General features: G+C 39.0%; 1 protein-coding gene across 1 annotated transcript in view; it reads right to left on the reverse strand.

The window, feature by feature from the left end:
- The window catches only part of LOC108947660 (uncharacterized), a 58,402-nt gene that overhangs the window by 29,074 nt on the left and 14,920 nt on the right, over nt 1-14,408 (reverse strand). The window contains exons 2-5 of the mRNA XM_070195543.1: nt 4,345-4,488; nt 4,044-4,266; nt 3,937-3,993; nt 3,708-3,795 (exon numbers count right to left, since the gene is read on the reverse strand). Of these exons, the coding sequence (XP_070051644.1) occupies nt 3,708-3,795; nt 3,937-3,993; nt 4,044-4,266; nt 4,345-4,488 (512 nt within the window). The remainder of the gene's footprint in view (nt 1-3,707; nt 3,796-3,936; nt 3,994-4,043; nt 4,267-4,344; nt 4,489-14,408) is intronic.

Consider the following 14,408-nt stretch of genomic DNA (forward strand, 5'->3'; position numbering starts at 1 on the left):
AGAAGTACAATTACTGAGCTGAAATGACAGAATATCCTTCCGCAAGGCGACGACAATAGCCCAAACAACTACGCAGGGAGAAACATTCCGCACCACATATGTAGTTCCATTAAAATTCCTCAATTCCCGATTTGTAACCAGCATTTCACGTCGCACAAGATTGAATAGGAAGGAAAGGAAGGCATAAGCCTCAAAGGAATCAAATTGCACGATGAGGAATCAAGAAGGGAAGTGCTCCTAACAGCCCTGTAGCCCCTCGAAGATAAGTACAAATGTCTCCATACCGATCCGCAAGACTCTACTAGACTTGCTCATGACTCGTGAGACCTTAGTGAACCTCGTCCTCTAATACCATGTTATCACGACCCAAAATCTATAAAGGTCGTGATAGCGCCGGAATCCACTGTCAGGCAAGCCAACAATAAATACTTAATTAGGTCATCATCTTTAATGTTTTTTTTTTTGAAATCATATTTTCCTTCAAATTGAATAGTAAAGGATGAGATTTTTCAGAATAAATAATAATAGTTTTATCAATCTCAATACTGAACTCCCATAATCAATCCCAAAACCCGGTGTCACAAATGCATGAGTATTTACTAGGGGATAAAATAAAATACAATAACTATCCGAAATACAAATTTGGACAGAAAAGAAAAATACAAATACTCTGAAGGAGACTCTGCTGGCTACGAATCGTCTCACAAAATGCAGCTCACCTAAGTTCCTATATCAACCATGCTGCTGCGCCCACAAGGCAAATAATATATATGTGCCTGCACAACAAAATGTGCAGTAAGTGTAGTATGAGTACGTAAATCAACGTGTACCCAGTAAATATCCCGCCTAACCCCGAAGAAGTAGTGATGAGGGGTCGACTTTGACACTTACTAGTGGTCCAATAATATCAGGTACAGTAAAGAAATAAATGAATATGAGACAGAGAAAATATAGGAAACAAACAAGTATAAAATACGTAGTACAATTTTCCTCTTTACAATTTACTCAAGCTCTCAACTAGCAAGTTCCCTCCGTAACCGGAGCATATATATAGATATAGTGGATTTCATCAAAGAGGTTGTCATAATCCAAATCAGGGAAAAACCCTCAGATACACTGGCTTCTTGCCAAACGTTACGCACGATTCCATAAGAGTAACATATATATAGGAAATGCTGAGGTGTACGGCCCGATCCAACATAAAAGTAAATTGTACACTACCGAGGGTCGAACGGCACGAACCATAGATGCATCTATTAACCTATCGAGGCGAACGACCGCTCTCATGAGAGTGTGGTACATATATTCTGCCGAGGCGTACGGCCCGATCCCATAAGAGTGGTAGAAGAAAATAGCCCGCTCGCGAATCATACGTGCGACGCGGTCAAATGTAAATTTAAGGAATCTCCCCGCTCGCGGATCATACTTGCAACGCGGTCAAATATAAATTCAACATTAAAATCATATCTCTTTCTTGATTCTTTTCAAAATAAGGGAAATTTAGCTTGTAGCTTTTTAAGGAAATTACCCCGCTTGTGAAACATGCATGCGACACGGTAACATATAGATTTCTTAAGCTATTATAGCATTACTCAATCCTTTTCGCAATTAGGAAGTTCAAATGAAACCTTTTAAATCATAAGTTCTTTAATTTAAACTTCTTTCAAAACATTTAATAAGCAGACTCAATCTCGCTCCCTCTCAAGGCAAACAATAAACATAAGTCAGTAACAATATCAACAAGGCATGATGTGAGCCTAAAACTACCCGGACGTATGCATAGCTAGTAGCTACGTACGGACTCTCATCACCTCGTGTGTACGTAGCCCCTCACAAATAGAAGCACATAATAATTTAGTTCACCTATGGGGTTAATTCCTCCTTACAAGGTTGGAAAGGAGACTTACATCGCTTTGAAATTCCATAACCGGCTTCCGAGCCTTTCAACAACTCGACTCGATGCATAAAGCCCCAAAACTAGCCAATATTTATGCAAACCCATTAATATATACTCAACATATTCCAATTTATAACAATTTCTAACCCCGATCAAAAAGTCGATAAAAATTACCCTCGGGCCCACGTGCCCGGATCCCAAAAGTTTTCGAAGATAAAATTTACCCATAACATCACGAACTCAAATATATAATTTATTCTTAATTCCATGCCCAAATTCGTGGTCGAAATCCAAAAACATAAATATCTAGGTTTTCTTCCAAATCCCAAATTTTCTTACAAATGTTCATATCTAAATCCATATATAGACCAAGTATTTAACTCACAGTGAGAAAATATCACTTATCCCATAGTAGATGATGAAAATGACACTCCAAAATCGCCTCCTATGGAAGAAATGAAGTGAAAAGGAGCCAAATCCCCGATTTTAAAAGAACACTGCCCAGGCCGTTCCACTTCGCGATCGCGGAAATCACCTCGCGATCGTGAAGGCCAACAACCAGCTGCTCAAAAGCTTCTTCTTCGCGAACGCGAACTTTCCCATGCGTTTGCGATATACAACAATCCAAAACAACGCGATCGTAGACCAAGCTTCGTGAACGCGAAGACGTGATTTCCCAGCTCAGAACTGCCTCTTACACGATCGTGAGTCCACTTCCGCGATCGCATAGAACATATGACCCCTCCAGTCCAATTTGCTCTTTGCAATCGCGTCCTCCATTTCGCGATCGCGATGCATACCCGATACACCAAAAACTTGCAATCATAAAACTAAGGAAAATGGTCCGAGACCATCCCGAAATACACCCGAGGCCCCCAGGACCCTGTCTAATCACACCAACCTATCCCATAACATAATACGGACCTGATCGAGGCCTCAAATCACATCAAACAACGTCGAATTTATGAATCGCACCTCATTCCAAGCTTAATAAACTTTAAAATTTCAAACTTCTACATTCGATGTCGAAACCTATCAAATCACGTCCGATAGCTCTCATATTTTGCACACAAGTAATATTTGACATTACAGACCTACTCCAACTTTCGAAATCGAACTTCAACCCCGATATCAAAAAGTCCACTTACAGTCAAACTTCTCAAAAAACTTCAAATTTCTAGCTTTAGCCAAATGACTCCAAAATGACCTACGGACCTTCGAATCCATTTACGGATGCTCTCCCAATTCCAAAATTATCATACTGAGCTATTACCAGACTCGGAATCCCAAACGGACATCGATAACATTGAAATACACCTCAACCCAACTTTATGAAATTCTTCCAAAATGCCAATTTTCACAATAGGCGCCGAAACGCTCCCGGGTCATCCAAAACATGATCTGGACATGCGCCCATGTCCGAAATCATCATACAAACCTGTTAGAAGCTTCAAATCCCTATTTCGAGATCGTTTACTCAAAAATTCAACCTTAGTAAATTCTTTTAACTTAAAGCTTCCGAAATGAGGATTTTCTTTCCAAATCAACTCTGAACTCCCTGAATCTCAATTCCGACTATGAGTACTAGTCATAATACCTGAAGTGAAGTTGCTCATGGCCTCAAATCGCCGAACGACACTCTAGGGCTCAAAACGACCGATCGGGTCGTTACAGGTACAACCTCAACTTGAATCTCAGTTTCATTTATTGTGTGCTATTGCTAGACAACATACGAAAAGTGAGACACTATATCATACTTGAATCATCAGTTGCTATTTGGACCCAATAAAACAGGTTCATGTATACTTACTGATCATCCATGATGATAAAATATTGAATTCTCCTCCCATTTGAGGCATATGTTGAGGGGTTAGCGTTGAGCACAATGGCGAGCACATCTTGCGTTTAAAAAGAATGATGAATAAGTTAATAGATAATGAAAATTATTATAGACAATAATAGTAATAATAACAATAATAATACTAATAAATGTGAATTTTAGGTGAACAAACAACATAGATAGTTAAATATTCAATTACCGAATTCAGATCCCTCGGGTTGATATTCAAAGTTGGCAAATGGTGTAAGATTTAGACGTGTTGGCGGCGGTAGTGGATCTTCTGGAGGATTAACAGTTTCTGTTGAGCCGTTGGCGGCGGTAGTGGATCTTCTGGAGGATTAACAGTTTCTATTGGCTCAACAATGGTACACCTATCAATTGTCCATGTAAATTTTTTAAGTGGATTTCCATACATATAGTTTGATTCTTTGACTTGTGCAACTGACACCAAGTAAGTATGGGAAGGGCGAAACAGATCTTCAAAATGCATTATCTCAGCATTGAATATAATGCATTCGACTTGATTTTCCTGTAACAAAATAAGACACAATTAGGATAATATTAATTTAATTACTATTGTCAGAGCTATGAATCCTCTAAAGATCACCTCTTCATCTTGCAAAATCATCCGTTGATATTTTTTCATTTTCTCTTTGTTGTCTCTAGGTCTGCCTTTATCAAAAACTTGAACCTTGCAGGTCCATTCTTCTGTTTCTAGAGTAATTGCATTGATGTTGAACCTTTTTGCCATCTAGATGTAATCTGCAAGTATAACACGTCATAATATCATAATGAGCATATGTTACATTGCTAGAATGACAATAATACAAAATGGAAGAATACAAACAATGAACAAGGTGTACGTCAAACTTACTGTTAAGAATGATGGTATAAGTTAAAGAAAGAGCTTTCTCGATAACTTCATCATAAACTACATTATATGTGGAGTGATCATCATTATCGTCAGTTATAGCTGGTCTAATTAATACCTTGACACAGTTAGAGCCTTTAGTGTAACGACCCGACTTATCGTTTTAAGAATTAACGCCTCATTCAGTGACTTAAGGTCTCGAGCAGCCTCGCAATATATATTATGACCCGCTGGTGTGGTCGCGTTTGATTTACGGATGATTCGGAGTGATTTGGGACAATTAATCCCTAAAACGGAAGCTTAAGTCTTAGAATTTTAACTGTAGTCGGAACTGTGTGAAGATGACTCCGGAATGGAGTTCTGTCGGTTCCGTTAGCTCCGTTGGGTGATTTTAGACTTATGAGCATGTTCAGACTGTGAATCTAAGGTCTGTAGCTGATTTAGGCTTGAAATGGCGAAAGTCAAATTTTTGGAGTTTTGGACCGGAAGTTGAATTTTTGATATCAGGGTCGGAATGCAATTCCGAGAGTTGGAACAGCTCAGTTATGTTATTTGGGACTCACCAACAAAATTTGACGTCATTCCGGGTTGGTTTGATAAGTTTCGGCACGAGTTTTAGAAGTTGAAAGTTTTGGAAGTTCATAAGTTCGATTCGTGGTGTGATTCATATTTCCGGCATTATTTGATGTGATTTGAGACCTCGAGCGAGTCCGTGTTAGGTTATGAAACTTGTTGGTATGTTTAGACAGGGTTCCAGGGGCTTCGGGTGTGTTTCAAATGGGCCACGGACCATTTTCTTCTATTTTTGAACTGTTGGTTCTGGTGTCTGATGTCCTTCTTCGCAACCGCGAAGATCCTTTCGCATTCGCGAAGTGTCTCTGCTGATCGCCTCAATTTCCTTCTTCGCGTTCGCGTAATATGCCTCGCGATCGCGTAGCTCTGCACATTCGTTCACCGTATTCGCGTCCCCCAGTTCGCGTTTGCGTAGTGTTATTTTGGAAGGAGGATTATTTGTCCTTCGCGTTCGTGAGCTTACTTCCGCGATTGCATACTTCTGCCTTTCCTTTCTTCACGTTCGCAGCTCTCTCTTCGCGTTCGCGTAGAAGAAATTAGGAGCTGGGGGCTGTTGGCTATTTCTTCTTCGCGTTCGCATCAATTGCCCCGCGTTCGCGTAAGCTCCTGCCCATTGTTCATCGTGTTAACGTCCCTTCACTCGCGATCGCGAAGGGTCTTTCTTGGCAGCCTCAATTCTCTTCTCCGCGATCGCGACCCAATCTCCGCGATCGCGATGTATAGTCATCTGGGCAGAGTTAAAAGTCTCCAAAATGGGGGTTTGAGTTCATAACACAAAATCAAATTGGGAGCTCGGTAGAAGGCGATTTTTGGAGAGATTCTTGCGTGGATTTTTGGGATTAATTTTCATGATTATGCATTTGAATCCATTATTTAATTCGGATTTAAATGGAGGAAAATCAAGATTTTTGTAAAATCTTCCAAAAACGAAAATTTAAGATTTTGAGGTCGAGCTGTTATTAGAATTCAATAAAATTGGTATTGTTGAACTTGTATCAGAATGGGTATTCGAATTTCATTAAAATTATATTGGGTTTCGAGGGCGGGTTCCGCGTTGACTTTTCTTGACTTTTTGGAATAAATTTTTAAGTCAACGTATTATTATCCGGAATTATTTCTGATGAATTTTAATGAAGTTATACAATTAATTTGGATAGATTTGAGCTGTCTAGAGGTCAATTCAAGCAAGAAGGCAATTATGAAATGAAAATATGAGAAATGGGCTGAGACCCGTATTTATGAAAAATATGAAAATGGGCTAAGACCCGTAGTTGATTGATTATGAAATGAAGTGTCACATGGTGACTTTTTAATTGAAAGAATTATATTCAAAATGTGTAATTGGAAGGATTTTTATGCAAAAAAGATTTGTTCGAAAGGATTACATTCGAAAGATATTTATTTAAAGAATTTATATTTGAGAGAAATTTATTTAAAGGAAGTATATTTGAAAAATATTTATTTGAAGAAATTATATTTGAAAGAGAATTATTTGGAAGAATTATATGTGAAAGACATTTATTTGAAGGATTTGATTCAATTGGGTGTAATTATATTTATTAATTGTTGAGCGTTATTAAGGGTGTTCTTGTTGTCTGCTGTGCAGATCACTGGTTGTTTTATGTTGCCCTTATTGTTATTTTTCTCCTATTATTTTGTATATTATATTGCACAGGCTATTAGACTAGTGAGTGTCTTGACTCTACCTCATCTCTACTCCACTGAGGTTAGTCTTGATACTTACCGGGTACCGACTGTGGTGTACTCATACTACACTTCTGCACATTTTTGTGCAGAACCAGGTATTGGAGATATCAGACTTGAGCAGAGTTAAAGCGGGATCGTAAGGATTCAAGGTATAGTTGCCTGGTCGTCGTAGTCCCTTGGAGTCTTTTCATTTTATTGTACTGTTAATTTTTAATCAAACAGTATTGTATATTCGGTCCTCGTGATCATTCCATATATTCAGTTAGAGTTCGTGACTCAGTACTACCAGTCTTGGGAGGTTGTATATTATTATTTGTTCCGCTGTTAGTTTTGATTATTTATTTATTTAAAAAAAATGGCTTCAAAATTGTAATTGAAATCGGCTTACCTAGTCTTAGAGACTAGGTGTCATCATGACGCCTGTGGTGGGATTTTTGGTTGTGACAAGTTGGTATCAGAGTTCTAGGTTCATAGGTTCTATGAGTCACGAACAAGTCTAGTAGAGTCTTGCGGATCGCTACGGAGACGTCTGTACTTATCTTTGATAGGCTATAGAACTGTTAGGAAATTTCCGTTTCTTTCATTCCTGTCATGCGGATTTGTTGTTTTTGGAATTTGAGCCTTTGTATCTCTATTCTCTCATAGATGGTGAGGACACATGCTACCGGGTTAGCTGAGCAGGCATCCGCACATACTGCTAGGGATGCAAGAGGTCGGGGCCGAGGTAGAGGCCGAGAAAGAGGTCGAGGAAGGGCACGTGCTACGACTAGAGCACCTGTCAGAACAGCAGTTGAGGAGCCACCAGTAGCTCCAGTTGGGGGACAGGTACCAGAAACACCTGTTGTTACTCCCGGACTTCAAGAGACCTTAGCAAAGTTCTTGAGTATGTTTGGTACATTAACTCAGGCAGGATTGATCTCTATTGCACCAAATATTTCGCAGATTGGGGGAGTAGCTCAGACTCCTACCACAACTCTAGAGTAGCAGGTTCATGTTGGTCAGGTTTGGGTACAATACCGGTACAACCTGTTATTCCGGTTCGGCCTGAGGTCATGCCAGAGGCATCAGAAGAAGAACAAAAGAGGCTTGAAAGGTTTAAGAGGTATAGTCCACCTACTTTCAGTGGCACAACTATAGAGGATGCCCAAGGATTTCTAGAAAATTGTCACTGTATTCTCCGCACCATGGGTATTGTGGAAGTGAGTGGAGTTGCCTTTACTATATTTCAACTGGCAAGCGCAGCGTATCGGTGGTGGCAAATATATGAAGAAGGTAGACCATCCCATGCAACACCACCAACTTGGGCTTAATATTCAAAAATGTTCTTGAAAGAGTTTGTTCCCCAGACTCTCCGAGATGCGTGGTGCACAGAGTTTGAATGGTTGCGTCAGGGCACTATAACGGTGTCAGAATATGCTATCAGGTTCAGTGAGTTAGCCCGTCATGCACCTATCTTGGTTCCTACAGTCAGAGAACGGGTCTGCAAATTCATTGAGGGTCTCGATTATGATATTAAAATATGCATGGCTCGAGAGTTTCAAACTGATACTCCATTTCAGCAAGTAGTGGAGATTACAAGGAAGATTGAGGGTGTTTTAGGCGAGGAGAGGGAGTTTAAGGAGGCTAAAAGGTCTCAAAGATCTGGAGGGTTCAGTGGAATTTACTCTTCATCTAGGACCCATTATAGCAGAGGCTCGAGCAGTCAGCCAACTCAGTCCGCACATCAGATTACTCAGAGTGCTCCAGTAAGTTCTTACGATGTACCACCAGCACGGGATTCCTATAATGGTTATTAAAGTTATCCGGCATAGACTCAGTACGAGCAATTGCGACCTCAAAGGGGTTGTTATGAATATAGTGATACTAGGCACATCATGAGAGATTGTCCCAGACTTGGGAGGGGTGGATTTTTTCATTAGAGCACTCAAGCTACAAGATTTATTCAAGTTAATACTCCAAGTACACAGTCAACTATACGTGGAGGACAGGCGGGTAGAGGGCGCCTAAGAGGTGGAGGCCTGACCCGTTGATATGATTGCTATGATTTGGCTGAGGCCGATACACCAGATGGTGTCATTACATGTACAATCCTGATTCTGTGATAAAAGGATATTTTCCTTTAATTTGATTCGGTTCTGAATATTGAGGTGAGTCCTCCTATTATGTTCCGCTTATGGGTGAGCTTCGTAATTTTTGTAACCCACTTATATGTTTATCCCTGTTGGGAGACTTGAAGATGTGAGCCCGTGTCTATCATTTTATTTTTGTACACCATTGAGGGCTATAAGTCCAAAACTAATTTTTATTATTCATTACAGTGGGTTTAATGTGCTTCGGAATAATTGATTCCAATTTTTATGAATTATATGACCTACCGGTATCGGGGTTCATTATGTGTTGTGAAAACTGTTTATGAAATATATTGAAAGGAAGAAAGAAAGGAAATTGAAAATTTCAGTTGGCACAATATGCAAGATACTTGTGATACGGAGTTGAGGATGAGATCTTCGCATTTTTTTTAATGATGTGAAATATTTAAACCGGGCTACAAGCCACGGTGGAAGTTATATAAGGACCAGGTCCTTGTGGTGAAATATTTATGAGTTTAAAATTCTCCCTTTGTGAAATTTAATTTGTTCAATAATATTAATCGGGAGTCATGCCTGATAAGCTTATTTGATAATTCTTTTATATTTTCTATGCATATTCAGCCATTTTCGTGCTGTAAATATTGAGTTTTAGCCTACGAGGTGAGTGCCCAGGTGGTGTTAAATGTGACTCATTAATCCGAGTAAGTAATCATGAGGTCTCCATGCCTTACATTCTGTTGTCAGTGTTTTAAAAATTCGAAATGAGGTGGTGGTTAATATGAGATTAATTGATGATGCTGGAATTAATTATGAACGGCTTTTAAGACCCGAGATGTGCTGATGGGCCTACATATGATGTGCTTCATGTCCTGATATCATTATGATAATGCAGTGCTTGTAATGCTGAGATTAGTGTTATTGATAAATACATTGTGGTGTTTTGTTGGATTGTGGATGTGTTGTTAGGAGTTGTTTTGGTGTTACTCTGGCAGGTGGTTAGACCCAATTACAGGGGAGACTCTACTGAAATTTGTGAAAAATTTGGTAGTTAGAAAAATTTGGGAGATTGATATGTGCGAAAGAAGAGATAAATTATGTTATGTGTTGGAGGGCGAGTGATCCTAAGTGGGGAAAAACGTAACACCCCAAAACAATTTTGAAGTGCTTCAACACTATCAAGAAAGTTGATGTGTGCGTAGGCACGAGTTGCTATAGCCAGTTGGGACTAATACCGTGCGTTGTTGTGAAAATCAAGCCTTTTGAAAAGGTTTAGAGTGTAAGAAATTAGTCTTAAAGTTTACAAATATGGATAAAAGAAATAATCTCAAATGAGATGATGTTGTCGGGCTTATCTCAAATGCGGTAACGTGGGATCAACCGCGAGTATATGTGTAAAAGTAAAAATCATCAATTTGTTAACCTCAAAATAATTCTTAGCACGTTCGAGGACGAACGTTTGTTTAAGAAGTGGAGAATGTAATGACCCGACTTGCCGTTTTAAGAATTAATGCCTCGTTGAGTGACTTAAGTTCTCGAGCAGCCTCGCTATATGTATTATGACCTGCGGGTGTGGTCGAGCTTGATTTACAGATGATTCGGAGTGATTTGGGACACTTAGTCCCTAAAACGGAAGCTTAAGTCTTAGAAATTTAACCGTAGTTGGAACTATGTGAAGACGACTCCGGAATTTAGTTTCGTCGGTTCCTTTAGCTCCGTTGGGTTATTTTGGACTTAGGAGCGTGTTCGGACTGTGAATCTGAGGTATGTAGTTGATTTAGGCTTGAAATGGCGAAAGTCAAATTTTTGGAGTTTTGGACCGGAAGTTGAACTTTTGATATCGGGGATGAAATGCGATTCCGAGAGTTGAAACAGCTCCGTTATGTTATTTTGGACTCGCCTGCAAAATTTGACTTCATTCCGGGTTGGTTTGATAAATTTCGACATGAGTTTTAGAAGTTTGAAGTTTTGGAAGTTCATAAGTTCGATTCGTGGTGCGATTTGTATTTTTGTCATTATTTGATATGATTTGAGACCTCGAGTGAGTCCGTGTTAGGTTATGGAACTTGTTGGTATGTTTGGATGAGGTCCTGGGGGCCTCGGGTGTGTTTCAGATGGGCTACATACCATTTCCTTCTATTTTTGAACTGCTAGTTCTGGTGTCTGATGTCCTTCTTCGCAATCGCGAAGATCCTTTTGCGTTCGCGAAGTGTCTCTGCTGATCGCCTCAATTTCCTTCTTTGCATTCGCGTTTACGTTTCAATATTGCATACCTCTGCATATTCCTTCATCGCGCTCGTGTCCCACATTTCACGTAGTGTTATTTTGGAAGGGGAATTATTTGTCCTTCGCGTTCGCGAGTTTATTTCTGCGATCGCGTACTTCTGCCTTTCCCTTCTTCGCGTTCGCAGCTCTCTCTTCGTGTTCGCGTAGAAGAAATTAGGAGCTGGGGCTGTTGTCTATTTCTTCTTCGCCTTCGCATCAATTGCCCCGCGTTCGCGTAAGCTCCTGCCCATTGTTCATCGCGTTCGCGTCTTGTCACTCGCGATCGCGAAGGGTCTTTCTTGGCAACCTCAATTCTCTTCTCAGCGATCGCGACCCAATCTCCGCAATCGCGATGCATAGTCATCTGGGCAGAATTAAAAGTCTCAAAAAATGGGGGTTTGAGTTCATAACACAAAATCAAATTGGGAGCTCGGTAGAAGGCGATTTTTGGAGAGATTCTTGCGTGGGTGTTTGGGGTAAATGATTCTTATCCAGTTTTGATTAATTTCCATGATTATGTCTTTGAATCCATCATAAAATTTGGATTTAAATGGAGAAAAATTAAGATTTTTGTAAAATCTTCCAAAAATAAAAATTTAAGATTTTGAGGTCGAGTTGTTATTGGAATTCGATAAAATTGGTATGGTTGAACTTGTATCATAATGGGTGTTCGAATTTCATGAATATTATGTCGGGTTTCGAGGGGCGAGCCCCGCGTTGACTTTTGTTGACTTTTTGCGATAAATTTTAAGTCGGCGTATTATTATCCAAAATTGTTTTTGATGAATTTTAATGAAGTTATACAATTAATTTGGATAGATTTGAGCTGTCCAGATGTCAATTCAAGCAAGAAGGCGATTTTTGGAATATCGGCATAACTTCAAAAAGGTAAGTGTCTTGCTTAACCTCGAGTGGGGGAAATACCCCTTAGGCATCGAGTCTTATGTGCCATTTGTGAAATGTGAATGGCCGTGTATGCGAGGTGACGAGTACGTACTCGGGCTTATATGTGCAAAATTTATTGAAATAAAGTCTTAGGCTTATTGTGTAGTAAATAGGATAATTGTTGCCATATATTTAATCATCTATTTGTCATGCCTAAATCCTTGTTGTTGAATCGGTTGTTATATGACAATTTGATGTGATTGTTACTTGATTATTTATATAACTCTGTGAATTTGTTGGTTGATAAATCTTGGAATTTAACTTTTTTTATTATGAATTTTACTTATACAAATAATTAATTAAGCAAGCTTAAAAGATGTGCTAACATAATCACCTAAATTTGGATTATTGAAGGCTTTGTTTTATGCTGAATAATTTCTATCTCTGTAGATTATTTTTGTCACGACCCAATTTCACCTATAGGTCGTGATGGCGCCCAACACTGCAGCTAGGCAAGCCAACTAATAAGTCAAACATACATTGGTTAAACTTTTATTCCAAGAAGATAATAAAATACCAATTTCTACCAATGTGTGTGTGCCAAGACCCGGTGTCACAAGTGCATGAGCATCTAGTAGATTATACAAAACTCCAAATACTGTCTGAAATGAAATAGACAGAATATAAATATCAAAAGAGACACTGGTAGCTGCAGAACGACGCAGAAAGGCAGCTCACCACTATGCCTCGGGATGATGTGGGTATGTGATGATAGGTCCTCCACCAGTACCTGTGTCAGATCCTGCACAAAAAGTGCAGCAAGTGTAGTATGAGTACGTAAACAATGTGTACCCAGTAAGTATCAAGCCTAATCTCGAAGTGGTAGAGACGAGATGGCCGACCTTGACACTCACTATAGGTCAATAATAATTAAAATAAAACTAGGATATTTAAATCAGCATGATTTACAATAATTTATTTAATCAACGGAAATAATCAAATTCGTTCAAATGTATTAATTCTCAATATATTAATTAAATTCCTTCAATTCAAATAAATTCCAATTTATCAATAAACTCTCATTTACAGGAGTAACAATTAATTCCTTAACAAGAAAGAATAATAATTCATTAACTTCCAAAGATTTTCCAATTTACTAATTAGCTTCACAAGCTGAAATAAATTATTAAAGCATCGTGTAATTATTATTATTATTAAGCACGATTTCTGCCGAGGACGTATGGCCCGATCCAGAGTGTCGTGTACATTGCCGAGGGACGTGCGGCGCGATCCATAGATGCATCTATCCTGCCGAGGCGTTCGGTCCGCTCCACAAGAAAGGAGGACATTTTCTTATGTGCCTCCGGAAGGAGAGTATATTCATTACAAGATGAATTTGGGAGGAGAACAATTTCTTTTAACAATTAATTGATTTAAACAGACAATCAAGCCTATGAGATTTTCATCCTTTAATATCTTTATCTAACAATTCACAATATATTCATATAGATATCAATTAATATAAATAAATCAAAGAATATAATTTACACAAGTATGGCATGCTTTGAGTCCTAAACTACCCGGACTTTAGCATTAATAGTAGCTACGCACGAACTCTCGTCACCACGTGCATGCGTAGCCCCCCACAATTAGCAACAATTATTTAATTTTAATCACCTATGAGGTAATTTTTCCCTCACAAGATTAGACAAGAGACTTACCTCGTCTTGCTCCAATTTAATCCACAATTTTGCCTTTTCCACGATTATCCAACTCTGTCTGGCTCGAATCTAGCCAAAATAATTCGATACAATCACTAAAAATTATAGGAAATAAATTCTATAAGGAAATACTACATTTTTAATAAAAATCCCGAAATTAATTAAAAATTCGCCCGCGGGGACCACATCTCGGAATCTGGCGAAAGTTATGAAATCCGACAACCCATTCAATTACGAGTCCAACCATACCAGTTTCACTCAATTCCGACTCTGAATCGATACCGAAATCTCAAATTTTCGTTTCTATGAGATTTCTAAACTTTTCCAAATCTCAAATCTCAAAACACTAATTAAATTGTGAAAAACAATGATACACTTGTATATGTAGACCAAATCCGAGTTAGAATCACTTACCCCAATATTTTTCCCTTGAAAATCTGCCAAAAGTCGTATCTGCTCAAGCTCAAGTTCGTCAAAAATGGCAAATGGGACGAATGCCCTCTTTTTATAAAACTGCCCACCAGCCTTCGGAACTGGTCCTCGAACTGGGCCTCGATCGCGA

The sequence above is a fragment of the Nicotiana tomentosiformis genome, chromosome 2, assembly GCF_000390325.3.
Source record: "Nicotiana tomentosiformis chromosome 2, ASM39032v3, whole genome shotgun sequence".
In the NCBI taxonomy this organism is placed as follows: domain Eukaryota; kingdom Viridiplantae; phylum Streptophyta; class Magnoliopsida; order Solanales; family Solanaceae; genus Nicotiana; species Nicotiana tomentosiformis.